The 15,482-nt window shown below is 37.4% G+C and overlaps 1 protein-coding gene across 9 annotated transcripts in view; it reads left to right on the top strand.

Moving 5' to 3' along the window:
* RNF38 (ring finger protein 38) overlaps window positions 1–9,385 on the top strand; it is a 113,037-nt gene extending 103,652 nt beyond the window's left edge. For 8 of the 9 annotated variants that reach the window (XM_074361837.1, XM_074361836.1, XM_074361835.1 and 5 more), the window contains 3 exons: window positions 2,557–2,678; window positions 4,351–4,450; window positions 5,944–9,385. In XM_074361837.1, the coding sequence (XP_074217938.1) occupies window positions 2,557–2,678; window positions 4,351–4,450; window positions 5,944–6,006 (285 nt within the window). In that variant the 3' untranslated portion in view covers window positions 6,007–9,385. The other variant, XM_074361838.1, reaches the window with a different exon arrangement.
* Window positions 9,386–15,482: the final 6,097 nt, after the last annotated feature.

Below are 15,482 nucleotides of genomic sequence, written 5' to 3'. Positions count from 1 at the left end.
AAAGAGCCAGAACTCTGCTAGTAAGTGGCATGAAGGAATAAATGGGAGTGGTTGGAAGGTGGTGGCAGGGTAATCTATCAGCCAATAAATTATAAAATTATGTAAGTTCTGTTCTGTGGGAACTGCAAATAGAACAGAGTACATCTTGAAAGACATTTCAACACTAGAGTCAACAGGATTTGACCACTGAATGGTTTATGGTAGTGTCAGGGGTGTGACTAGAAGAGTTGTAAGAGAAGATGCTGTGTAAATAAGGACTGCAATAGCTTGTGAAGAAGGCAGAATCAAAGGTGACAGAGCAAGTAGATGACATCTAATGTAGGTGGTGGTGACATTGTTACATTATTTGAGGTTAGGAATGGGGCGGTTTTAAGGGTTGGATTTGGATATGTTGAATGTGGATGCCTATGTGACTTTGTTTTGGTGCTGTCTGGTGTCTCCTGCTTACCCCAGCCTCACTCAGTCTATTTATACAACATGAATACTGAAACAGGTTTTCTGTTTGTTTTTTAAGGTGAATTGAACCTGGGAACAGGGAGGAGAAACTAACATACAAACATAATCTTACAGCGCTTTTCTCCTTTTTTTTTAAATGCATATGGAAGAGACAAGGCCAAATGCTATATCCTTTTGTAGTTTTCAAAATGCTATTATGTTGCTTTCTTTCTGCATATACCATCACACTGCAGTGTACTTTGGATTCTATTCCCACATTTATTAAGAAAGGGGCGAAGTTAAGTTTTTGATTTTGTTTCTACACTGTCTTAGTTTTGTACAGAGCAGTAAGAAAAGGAACTGGTTATCCTTTAGGCATTTTTGGTACTGAAAATTAAGTCATAAGTCATGTAGCTGAAAAAGACAGCTCTTTGTTAAACAGATTATATACATATCAGTGGAAAAAACTGATAGAATTCCAGTATACAAAATATTTTGTCTTTGGCATTGGAATCCCTTTCTAAATTGTATTTGGGGATGACTCTGTTTGATCTTCTGCAAAGTTGCACTTTAATCCAATCAGGAAAGTCTTACTTGCTTTTCTGATTTTATCTCGTAGTGTACACTCCCTAGTCCAGAGTACTTACCATTTTTTGAGTCTACCCTATACATTCTTGCCTAAGTGCCTTTACCCCTCTTGACCCTTCTGCCTAAGAACTTTCCCCCTTCCTGCACATGGCCGTCTTTCAAGACCCAGCTGAAAAACTGCTACCTCTGTGAAAATTCAAATGAAAACCTTCATTCCCAGGTCTAAATGAGTCTTTCCCTCCATTGTGCTCTTAAATGTCTTATAAAACCTGACATACTAATCATGTCCTGCCTTCAGTTGTCTTGCTGCTAGATCATGTAGATTTGTTGAGGGTTCAATTATCATTACCTTTTCCATCCAGTAAGAGCTTAGTGAACATGTTTTATTCAATATAATTGTCATAAATTCTATTAGTTGACCTGAGTGTCCTATAGAATATAAAACAGAAGTATAAAAGATATATATCAGCTATATCACAAATTTTATCTGAATTTTATAGCTAATTGTAATCATCAATTAAATTTAATAATTTACCATCTATTCTAGCATTTAGAAAGACTTAAGGGCATGCATGGTGAAGAGGGGAGCAGTTTATTTTAAATAACCCAGTTCTCCAAATAAAGCTGTACCAAAAGCATTATTGCAGCAGCATCATATTAAAACACACAGCTGTCACAGCACTGATTTTTGAGATTATGGGAAATTAAATTTGTTCCTCTCGTCCATCATCATTTGTTTGTCACCTGTTCTCTTAAACTTGTGGCAGCCTTTAAAAGCGGGGGCAGAGGGGAAAGCAGCATGCAAATGGCTACCTGGTTGTAGAATAAAGCAAATGAGTAATTAGAGCCATTGAAAACTGGGAGAAAGGAGGTACTTACATAAAATCAGATAAGAGATAGCTGTAATATGTTGAAACATATTAACTATGTTAAAACCCATGAGTTCATAGTGATACTTCAAAAAATAAAAGAAAAAAATGAACTCATTGATCTTACCTATTTTATATAAATTATACTTCTGAGTACAGTTTTATAAGTCAGTTGACCAATATAGAAGTATCTATGTCTAATAACAATGAATATATGTTCATGTATAACTGAAAAATTGTGCTCTACACTGGATTTTGACACAACATTGTAAAATGACTAAACTCAATAAAAAATGTTAAAAAAGAAAAAGTATGTCTAATAAATGAAGAAAGAATGATAGGATATTACCATTTTGCCATCTTTAATAAATTAATGGATCTAAGCAGTGTTCCATCAGTGCTCACATAACAACTAGCCATGCTGAGCCTTATGATGGAAATAGTAAAATCTGTCAATTTATAGGAAGTGCAGGGGACAAGGAATAGATAAAATTAGTCATGAATTGTTGAGCCTGGGTAATGGGCATATGGAAGTTCTTTATACTGTTTCTCTACTTTTGTATATATTTAAATTTTTTCCATAATAAAGGTAATTTTAAAAATATATATATTGAAATAGAAAATTTAAAGAAAGATGCAGATATGTCTCCCATTCCCTTTATAGGCCCTGTTAAACCTAGCAGAACGACTGGGAGAGGCCAAGCCTCGAGGACTGACTAAAGCAGATATCGAGCAACTTCCGTCTTACCGGTTCAATCCTAACAATCACCAGTCAGAACAGACTTTGTAAGTACATTTTTCTGACATCATTCTGTGTTAAATTTCCTCTTCCACCTTTATGAAATAAAAACTTAAGAGTCAAAAATAACTTGATAAAGATAAATGATGACTGTTTCATATTCTAGGCCTATGCTGTCCAGTAAGGTGACTGCTAGTCACATGGGGCTAGTTAAAGTTAAAATTTTTGGTTGCACTACCAGTGATGCTACATCTGAGAAAGAGATGTAGAACATTTCTTGTCACCTCAGAAAGTTTAGTGGACAGTGCTGTTCTGGATTTTTAGGTTGCCTAGAAATTTTATGGTGTTTAATTCAAACTCTAGAATGTTTTGTATTAGATTGAAAAGTCTGATGATACCTATAAAATTTGAGGGTTATACCTAAAGATTCTGCTTATTATGGTATCTTTTTTTATAGCAACTCTGAGATACAATTCACATTTAAAGTGTACAATCCAGTGGTTTTTAGTATATTTTTAGGGTTTTGCAACCGTCATCACAGCCAAATTTACACCATTTTTATCACCCTCAAAATCAACCCCTTACCTGTTAGCAGCCACTCCCCATTTCTCCCTAACCCTCTCCACCCCAGCACAGCCCCTATACCCTCCCTAATTTACTTTTATCTCTATAGATTTGCCTATGCTAGACATTTCACATAAATGGGACTATACAATATATGGTCTTTTGGGCCTGGCGTCTTTCTCTTAGCATATTGTTTCTAAGGTCCATCATGTTGTAGCTTGTATCATTTCATTCCTAAGTGGCCACACCATTTTACATTCCCACCAGCAATGTATAGAAGTCCCCGTTTCTCCACATCCTTACCAATGCTTGTTACTGTCTGTCTTTTGACCCTAGCCATCCTAGTGGGAGTGCAGTGATACAGCATTGAGGTTTTGATTTCCATTTCCCAAGTGCCTAATGATGCTGAGCTCTTTTACTGTGCTTATTGCATATATATATGTATCTTTGGAGAAATGTCTATTCACATTCTTTGCCCATTTTTAAATTGGGTTGTTTATTGAGTTGTAGAAGTTATTTATGTATTATATACAGGTCCTTTATGAGATATATGATTTTCAAAAATGTCTCCATTCTGTGAGTTAGTTGTCTTTTCACCTTCTAAAATGGTGTCTTTTGAAGCATTTTTTGTTTGTTTGTTTTTATGAAGTTCAGTTTATCTACTTTTTGTTGTTGTTTCTTGTGTTTTTGGTATCACCTCTAAGAAACCATTGCCTGTTTCAAAGTCATGAAGATTTACTCCTGCTTTTCTTGTAAGAGTTTAATAGTTTTCAGCTCTCATCTTTAGGCTTTTGATTCATTTTTGAGTTAATTTTCATATATTTTGTGAGGTAGGGGCCCAACTTCATTCTTTTGCATATAGGTACCCAGTTGTTCCAATACCGTTTGTTTAATATAATAGTATTTTCAGTATTAAGACTGGTGTGGGTTTTAAACCAGAAATTTTCTTGATCTCTCATTCAGTAAAGCAGAACACTCTTACTAAATGTCTTAACATCATGCTTTTTTTTTCACGGTATTAATAGATTGTTTTACCTTAAAATTTAAATGATATTCTGATAAGTGAGATGGTAACTGGTTTTGTAGGCTTAGATGGTTGTAAGAAAATAGAAACCACTTGGCTTTATGGTTAAACAATCTTTTTGCTTTTTTTAGGTGCGTAGTATGCATGTGTGATTTTGAGTCAAGGCAGCTACTTAGAGTTTTACCCTGTAACCACGAGTTCCATGCCAAGTGTGTCGACAAATGGCTTAAGGTAAAGTGATGGTATCTGAAGAGAATAACCTTTAGTTTTCTTTTTTATTGACCATAGTTTCACATAGAATAAGTTCATAGTTTAGTGGGGGGAGATTAGGGAGACATAATTGAAACACAGCTTTCAGTATGATATCTGCAAATAAAGATAAAAGACCAGTAGAAATTAGTATATTTTTAAAGTTTTTCAACTGTCAGTAGACATTAACTACAGTCATCAATGTGGGAGTGATTGTGCAAAATCTGAAAATGAGTTTTCTGTCCTTGATAATCAATATGTCCTGACTTTCTCATGGTAGATAAGGATCAGATCTGAACTTACAAGGCCAGTTTCCTCTAAGGAGTTGAAAAGAGGACCTCACTGGAGCTTCTTTGTGAGATATTTACTGGGAAATAAACCTCTAGTGCTTTTATGTAATTCTGACCATATTCTCGTTTGTAGATTGGGGGGTGGGCAAAGCACATGAATTCTAACAGTTGTTATGCCAGGGTGAAATTATTTCAGGGTCTTCTTATTTTCTCTTTTTTATAATAGTAGAATAAAAATATGATGCAGTAAAATAATTTAGTCAACTTTATGGTTTGTTTGATTATTTGGAGTAGGAGATGATAATACTGAGTTAGATAACTTCACGGTTTAGTGAGGAAGACAGATGAGTTAAAATCAAATCAGTCCTCTGTATGAGCACAGATTAAGGATACCCAGTTTAGCCCAAATGGGATCCTAAAGGCAAAGCATCTTAAGTTTTTAGAAAAAGAAAGTTATTACATATGCATAGCCCTGATGTGTGAGAACAGAGAATGATCAGAAAACCACAGGTTCCGTGTGGCTGGTGCCTAGAGCATGAGGAGTGGCAAGAGAAGAGGGTTCAGAGAGAAAAGCAGGGCCAGCTTGTTATGAAGTCACTGTGAAGTATGTGGGAGTTTGGACTTGGTTCTGGAAGCAGTGTGGGAGATGTTTTACAAGACCAAGGCCACTGTTTGAAGAATGGAATAGAGATGATTTCTGAGAGACAGGGAGATGGAATAAGGATGTCTGGGTCAGATGGGGAACAATTAGTGGAAACGGGATGAGACGAGGACTTGATTTGAGAGCTCTCATCATGTAGAAATGAGAGTATTTGATGAAAAAATGGGTTATAGAAAGTAAGAGAGCACATGATGATGCCTGTGTTTCTGGTTTTAGCAACACCGTAAATGGCAGTGCTGTTTGTTGAGATGGAGTTTTAAGCCAGTTATTATATTTGCCTGAACTGGTGATGGGTAATCTTGTCAATATGTTAAAACAGACCTACTAAAAATTATTCTTAGGTTATTAATAAGTCTTTGAGGTTTGTGGAGTATTTTTTAAAAGATAGATTAAATGATTACCTTATAACTTAAAGGAACAAAGAATATAAAAACTAATATGGAAAGTAAAAATAGTTCTGTTGCTCTTAATATGTTTCATTGTATAAGTAAAAATTCAGACAAGTATTTTCTTTTATGTTTTAGGCAAATCGTACTTGCCCAATTTGCCGAGCTGATGCTTCAGAAGTGCATCGGGATTCAGAATGACCAACCTAAGAGCACAAATTTAGTTTGGGTGTTCCTCATCACATGTATATACGGACTATCCATTGAACTTAATCTGTGTGGCTTCCAGCCCTCCCTTTACCAAAAGGGTCAATGGACCTTTCTTTGCACTGTGTGACTTAATCAACTATAAAAGCTTACAATTAGTCTTCACAATTATGGGATTGTTATACTAACTGTGTGATTGGAACTCCAAAGACTTTTTCTTTAGCTTAATTTTGTGTGTGCACTAACATTCCCTGGTTTTTGTGTGATCATTCCGAGTGTTGCTGCAAGATTACAGTGGACGTGATCTTTTAGCATGTGCTTTTATAAAAAGTGGTAGCTCCAGATGATATAGCAATCTACCTTATATAGAGCCTTCAGAAACTGTGAGTGGAAGTGAGTGCATCGTATGATTGTTGGTGATAAATGTATCTGTGTGTGTGAGAGAGTGTGTGCAACTACTTGTGTGAGGGCATGGTAGCTAATGTGTGTATGAGATCCTATATACCAGCATGTACCAAGAATGTGTGTGTAGTTTTAATTATGCTGCAATGTATAATCTGGTGTGTTATTTAAACAGCACTAGTACTGTACACTGGTTTTTTCCCTTGTGTTTGCTGTTGCACACTGATTGCTAAGGGTGCATCAATTATAAGCATTGAATACTCATCCCTTTTCCTCCCAATGAATGGAATGAGAAAAGCCTTCTTCCTTTGCTTCAGGCAGCTGTCACCTTCCCTTTGTTGGTGATCCCAGGTGGGTCACTTAAGGAAAACAGTGTAACAGATTCTAACTCCATAAACCTGATTTTTTGATTCTGTTTTGAAAAAATTTTTTAAATCTCCAACTTGCTGTTTCCAAAAAGAAGGTGCAATATCATTCATCATCAGTTAGCAATATTAGCATTTCAATCAAAGATTTGAATGTTGATACTCTTGTTTTTTTCCTTTACATTTCCTTTACTTCTTACATGAAGTACTTGTGGGGTTTTTTTGTTTGTTTTTTTAATGTTTAGATTTGTAGTCTATTCTGAAGATATTTGAGTAATATATTTCTAAGAATACCACTGGTCCCATGAAGTCTCACCTCCTCTACTTCCACCAGAACAAAATCTGTTAACTCAGCTTGACTTCTGATACGTGTTCTTTGTTCAGGCTCCTCCCATAGGCAACTAAATTGCTTTAAGAAAATTATATTTCTGTTTCTATTAACTCACCTGCCTAGCTCCAATCCTGAAAGTTGTCTAGTTCTTCCCTCAGTAAATGTGCTTCTCATTGAAACCCTCATTTCCAGGATGGATCAAGTGCTGTGACAGCTCGAGTTCCTTAGACCCGATGTGCTTTGATGTTTTCTTGCTTTTTACTTTTTGTTTGAATGAGAAAAAGTTTAATATAACAGGTGTCCAGAATACTTGCAGTATAAATGCAGATTTGATTTTGTATAAAAATAATGCTGTAAAACAGGAATTGACCTTCATTTAGTTGATCTGAAAATAATACATAGCTGTGTGGGGTTTTTATAGGTTCACTGAGCGTAATTCAGATTGTTCAGTCATCTTTGCTCTTTGCAGCCACGTTTGGTTCCTCTCTCCTTCTTCTCGTGTGTTCAGCATTGTCTGCCTCTTCCTGCAGTTGATGTCATTGCTGTTTGCAGTAGCACAAGCTACGTAATTCCAGTCAGGACTGTGATGACTTGCTGCCAGCCTCACTCAACTTTCAGTTGGCTCTGTGTCAGTTTTCTACTCGGACAGTATTAACTACTTGTTACTGCCATGCTACTTGCCTTCCCTTGAAGACTCTATAAGCTCTCACAGCTCAGAGTTCAGTAAAGTCAATTCACACAGAAGCACAATTTTGCCCTTTTCCAGACACTGTTGCCTCTGTCTAGTCATACAGGAAGGATTTTGCATCCTTTCTCTTTGCCCCTGTATTTGTCAGTGCATCAGAAATACATCTAAACAGTGGTAAAATGTACATGTTACTTTTAAATCATTAACATATCCCCCACCGATTCCTGATGAATAAAGTTGTTAACGACCAAAATTGTTGGCATAATAATCAGCTACATTATAAATCACGTATAGTTTAATCTTTATTTTTTTTAATTAAAAAATCATGTTTAAAATGGCAAAAGCCCATCTTATACATAGACTCTTTTATATAGCTGTAAAAAATTTATATCTGTACAGATCTAACATAACACTACTACACTCAGTATTCATTTTATTGAAGCATGCAAGTAAAGCACTTTTTCTAATTTATATAGATACCTAATTAACAAGGCACATTGTACTAATGACTAGGAAAAGTAGCTCTTTCTTCCTTCCCTCTGACGATGAATTCTTGTCATAATACTCCTTTTCCAATAAATTTTGAGAGGCAGTTGGCAATGTAGGAGGCAGCAGGGTCTATTTTGGTAAAATCCTGAATTGATTGTTGCACTCTTGTGACTGATCTCTCTTTGGGAATGTCTTTTCTTTGCATGGGGCTCTTAGAGATGTGTGCAGACTTGCTTATTAAGTGGTTTTATTGCGTATTAGGAGCATACATGCATGTGTTCTGAACCAGCTCAGACTAGCCACAGAGCAACTTTGTGACTAGCAGAAGAGAAAGAACAGTTGATTGGTACCCAGCTGTTGTGACCGTGGGTGATGCACCAGATAGCAGGCAGATGTTGGTTTGTTGCCTTCTTCCTCTTTCTTCCTAAAACAATACTGGCTTTACCATCTTGACTCTGCTGTGTTTTTTGTTTTCCTTTGCATGAGATACCATCTTTGATTTTTTTGTGTGTGACCCCCCCCCAACAGAACAAAACAGAAAAAAAGGCCTCCAGGTATTGAGATCTCATTAGGATTTTCTGTCCTGAATTTTTTTGAGCAAAATCTGGAAAATGTGAAAGCATATTTAGATTTTATATACTCTGAAATGTGATTTGTTAAGATTCTTAAATTTGGGCCTCTTACAATATTTTGAATGAGATCTACTAACTCAATTTATGAGAATATTTTTCACAGATATCTTTAGGCCTTCATTAGAAAGCTATTCTCCCCCTGTTGGTACATTTGGTTACCTCATTTTGCTGTTTGTTTCAGATTATGAAAGCTTACAGGGGTGTATTTTGGAATCATTTGCTGAGTCATTTTCTCAAATCATATTCCATTGTATCAGTTAACATAGTTTTAAATGTACGTATTATAAATATCTGTAACCAAATCATTTGAAGGCTTGATAAATTTTTAACAAAGTTTGTACATTTTTTATGAAAGTTACTAGTAATGCTTTACTAAGTAGTGCAATGAATTTTTATTTTTAATCCCTGTGCCCAATTTTGGAGTTGAGAGGGTTGTTGGTAATAAATGTATGATGTACACTTAAAACATTTTGTTGTGTTTCATGTTACTGTGTTAGGGAAAGGTAGGGTTGTGTGTGTTTGGAGGAGGGGTGTTAGGGGGATTCTAACAGGAAGACAGAGCTGTTGCTTAACTAAGCAGCCTGATTTAATTTCTAGACTATAGTCCAGATTTCATTTCTGCAGTGGTGTAAACAACTTAGAAACGTAAAAGCAACTTACATTATAACATATGGTACATATTTACATCTTTAAAAAGGCCAAGAAAGCTGAGAGTAGGCGCATGTGTGGTGTAAGCTTATTGAACAGTAGACATAAATGGGTAACCAGATTTCTTTCTCTGTATGGCAACCATAAGATACAGGAAATAAGAGAACAATAGATAATTGGGCAGATTTGTTCACATTAGTTACAGTAGCTTATGTCCAACTTGTCAACATAATATGGAAAGAGGATCCTCTGCTTGTCATTTTCCATACATGTTTGTGTAATTGCTTTCTTTTGACTAAAAAAGGAAGAAAGTAAAGCAATCTATTTACCTATATGCTGAAAGTAGAAACAAAATTCAAAAAAATTGAGGCTAAATAGTAGATCCCAATTCTTCCTCTTTCAGGAAGCAGTTCTTTGGCTTAAGGGAAGGTGATGCCTTCTGACTGGCTCCAGTACTTAACTGACAGGAGCATTCAGAAAAGTGACCAGGTCCTCCTTGTTTCCCTCACTTTCCAGCATAGTTGAAAGAGTGTGTTGGATTTGGAATGTCTCAAAACTTGCATTGTCTTATTGCAGAGGCATTTAGTGCTCAGTAAATACCTATGTGTTCTCTCCCTTCTCTGTACCTACAGGAAGGCAGTGAGGCCTATGCCGCTGGTTCTGACCAAAGGACTGTGAGCTTAGGCCATGTGGGAGCATTTTAAGGCAACTCTCTTTACCTCTCCTGTGGTGATGGCAGCCCTGTGTCCTCTGAGTCACTACCTGGAAGAGAGCTGTCCTAGAAAGACACTGGACCATGCAAGTTTTCTGTTAACAAAAAATGTAGGTCCTTAAACTACTCTTTATCAGGGCTTCATCTTTGCCAATTTATTTCCCCCTTTATTAAGTTTTTTTAATCTTATTCTAACTATGCTTTGATAATACTAATCCTCAGGTGTACCGAATGTGCCAATTAAATATCACCTGGCCACAATTAAGTTTGCAGTAGATCACAAGACCCGATATTTGCACCAGAGGATATAATTCTTGTGAATGTGGTCAGATCTCTACCAAGTTTTTGAGGTCTCTTGTGTGCTTTAGAGTAATGAACCTGTATGGACGAGGCTGTCCAATAGAAGTATAATTAGCCACTTAAGTAATTTTTTAAATTTTAGTGACCACATTAAAAAGTAAAAAGAAACAGTTAAAAATTTAAAATGTATTCAACCTAACATGCCCCAAATATTTCAATCTGTAGTCAGCATAAAAGATCTATTGTCACATACCAAGTCTTTGTAGTCCAGTGTACATTTACAATACATCTCAATTTGGACTGGCTACATTTCAAATGCTCAAACAGCCACATGCAGATGTTGGAATGTTGGCCACCATGTTGGAACGGGAAGGTTTAGATCAAGACTGTCAGGTTATCTGGTTTCCAAATAAGAACATTGCCCTTGATACCCCAAGGCTTCTTAATTTTTTCATTGCATGCCTTAATAAACCACAGTATGATTAGAAGTAATTTACTCTTTGTGTAGTTGAATGTAACTTGTTGCTATATCCAACATACGAATTTGTAAAAAGCAGACTTACATTGCTGTGAACATCATGTATAACTTCCCTGGCTAACATTCAACAACAAAGTTCCTTGTTTGTCAGTAAATTCCCAAGTCAGACATTTGCTTTTAGCACCTTCAGGATTCATACCTATTTAAAAGATTAACTTGCCAATCAGAAAATAGGGCATTCTGAAGAAGTGAGAGTAAGACTAGCAGCCCACATTGAAATGGGTAGAGAATTATTCGAGAAGGAACCCACATTCCCTTCAAACCTCTGGTTCTTGGTCTACACATGGAAACAGTATAGTGGCTGGTTAGTAAAAGGACCTATACCCAGCACTCTGCCAGTCCCCAGCAAACGTTCACCAGCTGCCTTCTTAGCCTCCCTTTCCTTGTTAGAACCCTTCCCCACAGCCCCCTCTTAATACCAAACTTAAAAGATTTGAAAGCAGCCTCCCTCTTCCCACTACCCTAGTACTTGCAGGTTTAGACGAGAACACATTTTATATTATCCAACTTTCTTGGTAGTTACTATCTTTTAGCAAAGAAGAGTTCTCCAAACATGTGCCAAGGTATGTTTCTGACAGTGCTTATTAATCTTGGTAATAATAGACATTTCTGTAGTCAGTGCAAGCAATATGGTATCCACATGTTTTAGCTGGTTCTTTTTTCCCCTTCTTGTGGATATGTTAATACTGGACTTCAGCTAAGTCAGAGGAAAATAACCTTGACTCCATTACAAAACAAGGCTAGCTTTGCCAAGAAAAAAAAAATGTATCCCTATCCATGACAATTCAGGCCCCAGTTTTGTTCTCAGTAAGGAGGAAAATAAACTGCATTTACTCTGGCTCCAGAATATCTAGCGGAAACTTGGATCCTGTAATCCAAGCTACTAAATTTTAGTTGGGGAAGCAAGTCAGAGAGGAAAATGTGAGTTCAAGGTCAGTTAATGCCTGTGCCCCATGAAATAAGGAGAGACTTGAGTCCTTCCTAAGGAGTGTTCACAGCTTGACAGTGCTTTTTATTAAGCACCAGCCTATGCCTGGAAGTGGGAGTTTGAGTCCTTAGTTTATTAGTTTCCTAGGGCTGCCGTAACAAATTACCACAAATTTGGTGGCTTACAACCAATTTAATCTCTCAGTTTTTGGAAGCCACAAGTCCAAAATCAAGGCGTTGCCTGCGCTGGGCTTCCCTGAAGACTGAGGGAGAATCTTCCATGCTTCTCTGCCCTGGGAGTCCTTTGGTTTGTAGACATTGAACTCTATCTCTGCGTGTCTACTCATGGGTCTTCACAGGTTCCCTGCATCTGTGTGCCTTCACCTGAATGGAAATCCCCACACCTTCACTAGAAGTCAGCAGCAGGGGACTTAGAAGCCAAGTTTGTTTCATCTTAGTAAATTATTTGAATCTGTTTCAACAAATTCCGAATTCAGAATTCCTTATAAAGCATTACCAAAATAATTTTGACTGGGAAAATGTTAAAGAGGCTCATTCCTTTACCTTCAGCTCATTCCTGCAGCCAAAGATAGACCGCAGTCATGGTCTCACAGATTGACTCAGAGCAGCACAGCTTCCTAGTATATCCATGAAATTCAGTTAGCTGTGAAAGTTAACTACAAAATGTACATCAAGTAAGTGAGCAATTAGCAAATTTTTTAAAAGATGAATAAATAGGAACAAGCATGCAACTTAAGTCCCAGGTGTATGATTTGATCCATGATAGTTCCTTTGTTGAATCAAAATCTGAAAAGAATTGTGAAAACATTATGTAAGTGAAAGAAGTCAGACAAAAGGCCACATCTTGTATGATTCCATTTATGTGAAATGTCAAAGGCAAATCTGAAGATGCAGAAAATAGATTAGTGGTTAATTAGGCTGACTTAGGAGGGTTGGAAGTGACAGCTAAGGAGTTTCTTCTAGGGGTAATGAAAATATTCTGAAATTGTGTGATGGATACACAATTTGGTGAATCTATTGAAAGCTGTTGAATTGTACCCTTTAAATGGGTGAATTGCGTAGTATGTGAATTATATGTCAATAAAGCCGTTTTAAAAAACCACAATACCCATCAGAATGTCTTTAATTAAAAAGATTAAGAATACCATGTGTTGAGGATATGAAGCAAATGGAATTCTCTTACACTCTTGATGGGAATATAAATTGAAACGACCAAGTTAGAAAACTGTTTGACAGTATCTCCTAAGTTTAAGCATACCCTATAACCTAGTAATTTCTCTCCTAGGTATATATACCCAACAGAAGTGCATGCACTAAAAGGCATATGTAAGAATGTTCATAGTGGACCCTAACAGCCCTAAACTAGAAACAACCCAAATTTTTTTCAACTGCTGAATTGTTAGATTATAGTTGAGTCTTACGATGGTGTTTTAGACAGCAGAGAGCATGAACTACAACTCCACAGAACATCATGGGTGAATCTCAACAAATAGACTGAATAAGACACAAAAGAAAACATACTAGTTATTCCAATTATCGAAAGTTCAAAAACAAGCAAAATTGATCTGTGCTATGAGAAGGCGTGATAGCTGTTACCCTTGGGGTGGTGGTGACTGAAGGAAGCAGAGGGCATGGGGGCATCTGTGCTGTCAGTAATTTTCTGTTTGTTAGTACACATGCTTGATTACACAAGCTTCAATTTGAGAGGTTCACTGTAATCTATGCTTATGATTTGTTCAATTTGCTGTATATGTAATTTTATAAACTATTTTTAAAAATAAATGGTGGGTCCTACTCTGACCTTTGGTAGAAGCACAATGCATGTGGACAAATGAATCTTTATCACCTTAAATGAGTCATACCCAGTACATTAATATCCCCAATGTTGCATCACATAAAACTTTAAAAACCTCCCCAAATCAAACACTTCCCCCATCCCCAAACATCTGTGTTTTGAACTTGCTTTTTAAGTTAAGTGGGAGAGCAGCAACTATTTCCAGAATATTGTCTCCATGCTAATAAAGAGTAAGTATTTAAGCATGGCATCCACACCAGGGGGCACTATTGTACAAAACCAGTTCCAAATAAAAGCCTTTCAACGTACAGGTCAGGATTGATGTGGTTATGAATGTCCAAAATGTGCTTTAAAGTTGCTTTTATTTACAGAAAGTATCCATTAAATAATCTGTTTCCCAGAATAGTACAGGATCACTACAGCTCAGAGACTCCTTCCTTCCAAGAAATGTGTTTATTCCATACCAAGTAGGGTTTCTAAAATTAAATAGTTTTTGAATGTTTAATGTAAAACCGTTTTCTTTTTTTTCCTTGTTTTTAGTTGTGTTCTAAAGCGTAACTTTGTTTAGCTTTCAAATCAAGCTCTATGTTGATCAAGACCGATTCCTGCATATGAGCTTGACTCCCATGCTCCTTCCACATACACACAAGTGCAGTGAGATCCGGGCTACAGTATCTGCCAAGATAACCAATCACAAGTTCACCAGTGGCTTCCTAAATGACAAGCCTAATGAACATTTCCAGTCTTGCTGGACTTCACTGTGGTTTGTGATGCTACTCATTTCTCCTCATTTCTGCAAGCTCTCTGCCTTTAGGCTTTTACGGTCCTCTTCTCACTCCATCCTCCCTGTTTCTCTCCGCGTTCCTTCTCTCTCCCATCTCTGGGTTTCTTTGGCCTGCCATGTTAATACCAGGGCTCCCAAGGACACGTTCCTCACGCTCCGGTTTTCTCACTCTGTCCTCTCTCTGGAGTGACCACATCCTCTTCTACTGATTCAGTTGTTTTATCGGTTCTCATGACCCTCAGATTTACATTTCCAGCCTCATCTTCTCCCCAGAGCTTCTGCCTGTGTTTCTAGCTTCCTGCTGAACACTTCCTCCTGAACACTTCCTCCTGAACAGCCCCCAACCCTGAGCAGCCCAGAGGCACTCACAGTCAGTATCCCCCAGGCTGGTTTCTCCTCCTGTGTTCTCTATTTCCATTGCTGACCCCACCACCCCACAAACACCCCAGCCAGAATCAGGGAAGTCATCCTTGACTCATCCATCTAGTCAGTTGCCCTGCTGTCTTCCCTTCCTCCACAGCCCCCTGGTTCAGGTTCCATCATCTCCTGCCTTTTCACGATCTTGCTTCCAGCTTTGCACCCCACCGCCCTCATATTCAAAACTCTCCAGAGCCTCCAAAGCGAGTCATTCAAAATGTGAATCTGTCTCCCTTCACCTCTGCTCCCAACCATAGCCTCCAACCCTTAGATGGTTCTCATTGCCTGCAGGACACAGTCCAGGCTTGCAGCACGTCCTCCTCTCCAACAAAAGCCCACCTTGTTTTGCTCCTAACTGTGGTTCCAGCCTCAAGACTCAAGATGCTTTTGCCTTGTATTTTACCCTCTTAGAGCATCAGTC

The sequence above is a fragment of the Camelus bactrianus genome, chromosome 4 (assembly GCF_048773025.1).
Source record: "Camelus bactrianus isolate YW-2024 breed Bactrian camel chromosome 4, ASM4877302v1, whole genome shotgun sequence".
In the NCBI taxonomy this organism is placed as follows: domain Eukaryota; kingdom Metazoa; phylum Chordata; class Mammalia; order Artiodactyla; family Camelidae; genus Camelus; species Camelus bactrianus.
The sequence above is the reverse complement of the archived record's forward strand: the minus strand, read 5'-3'. Positions and strand labels throughout refer to the sequence as shown.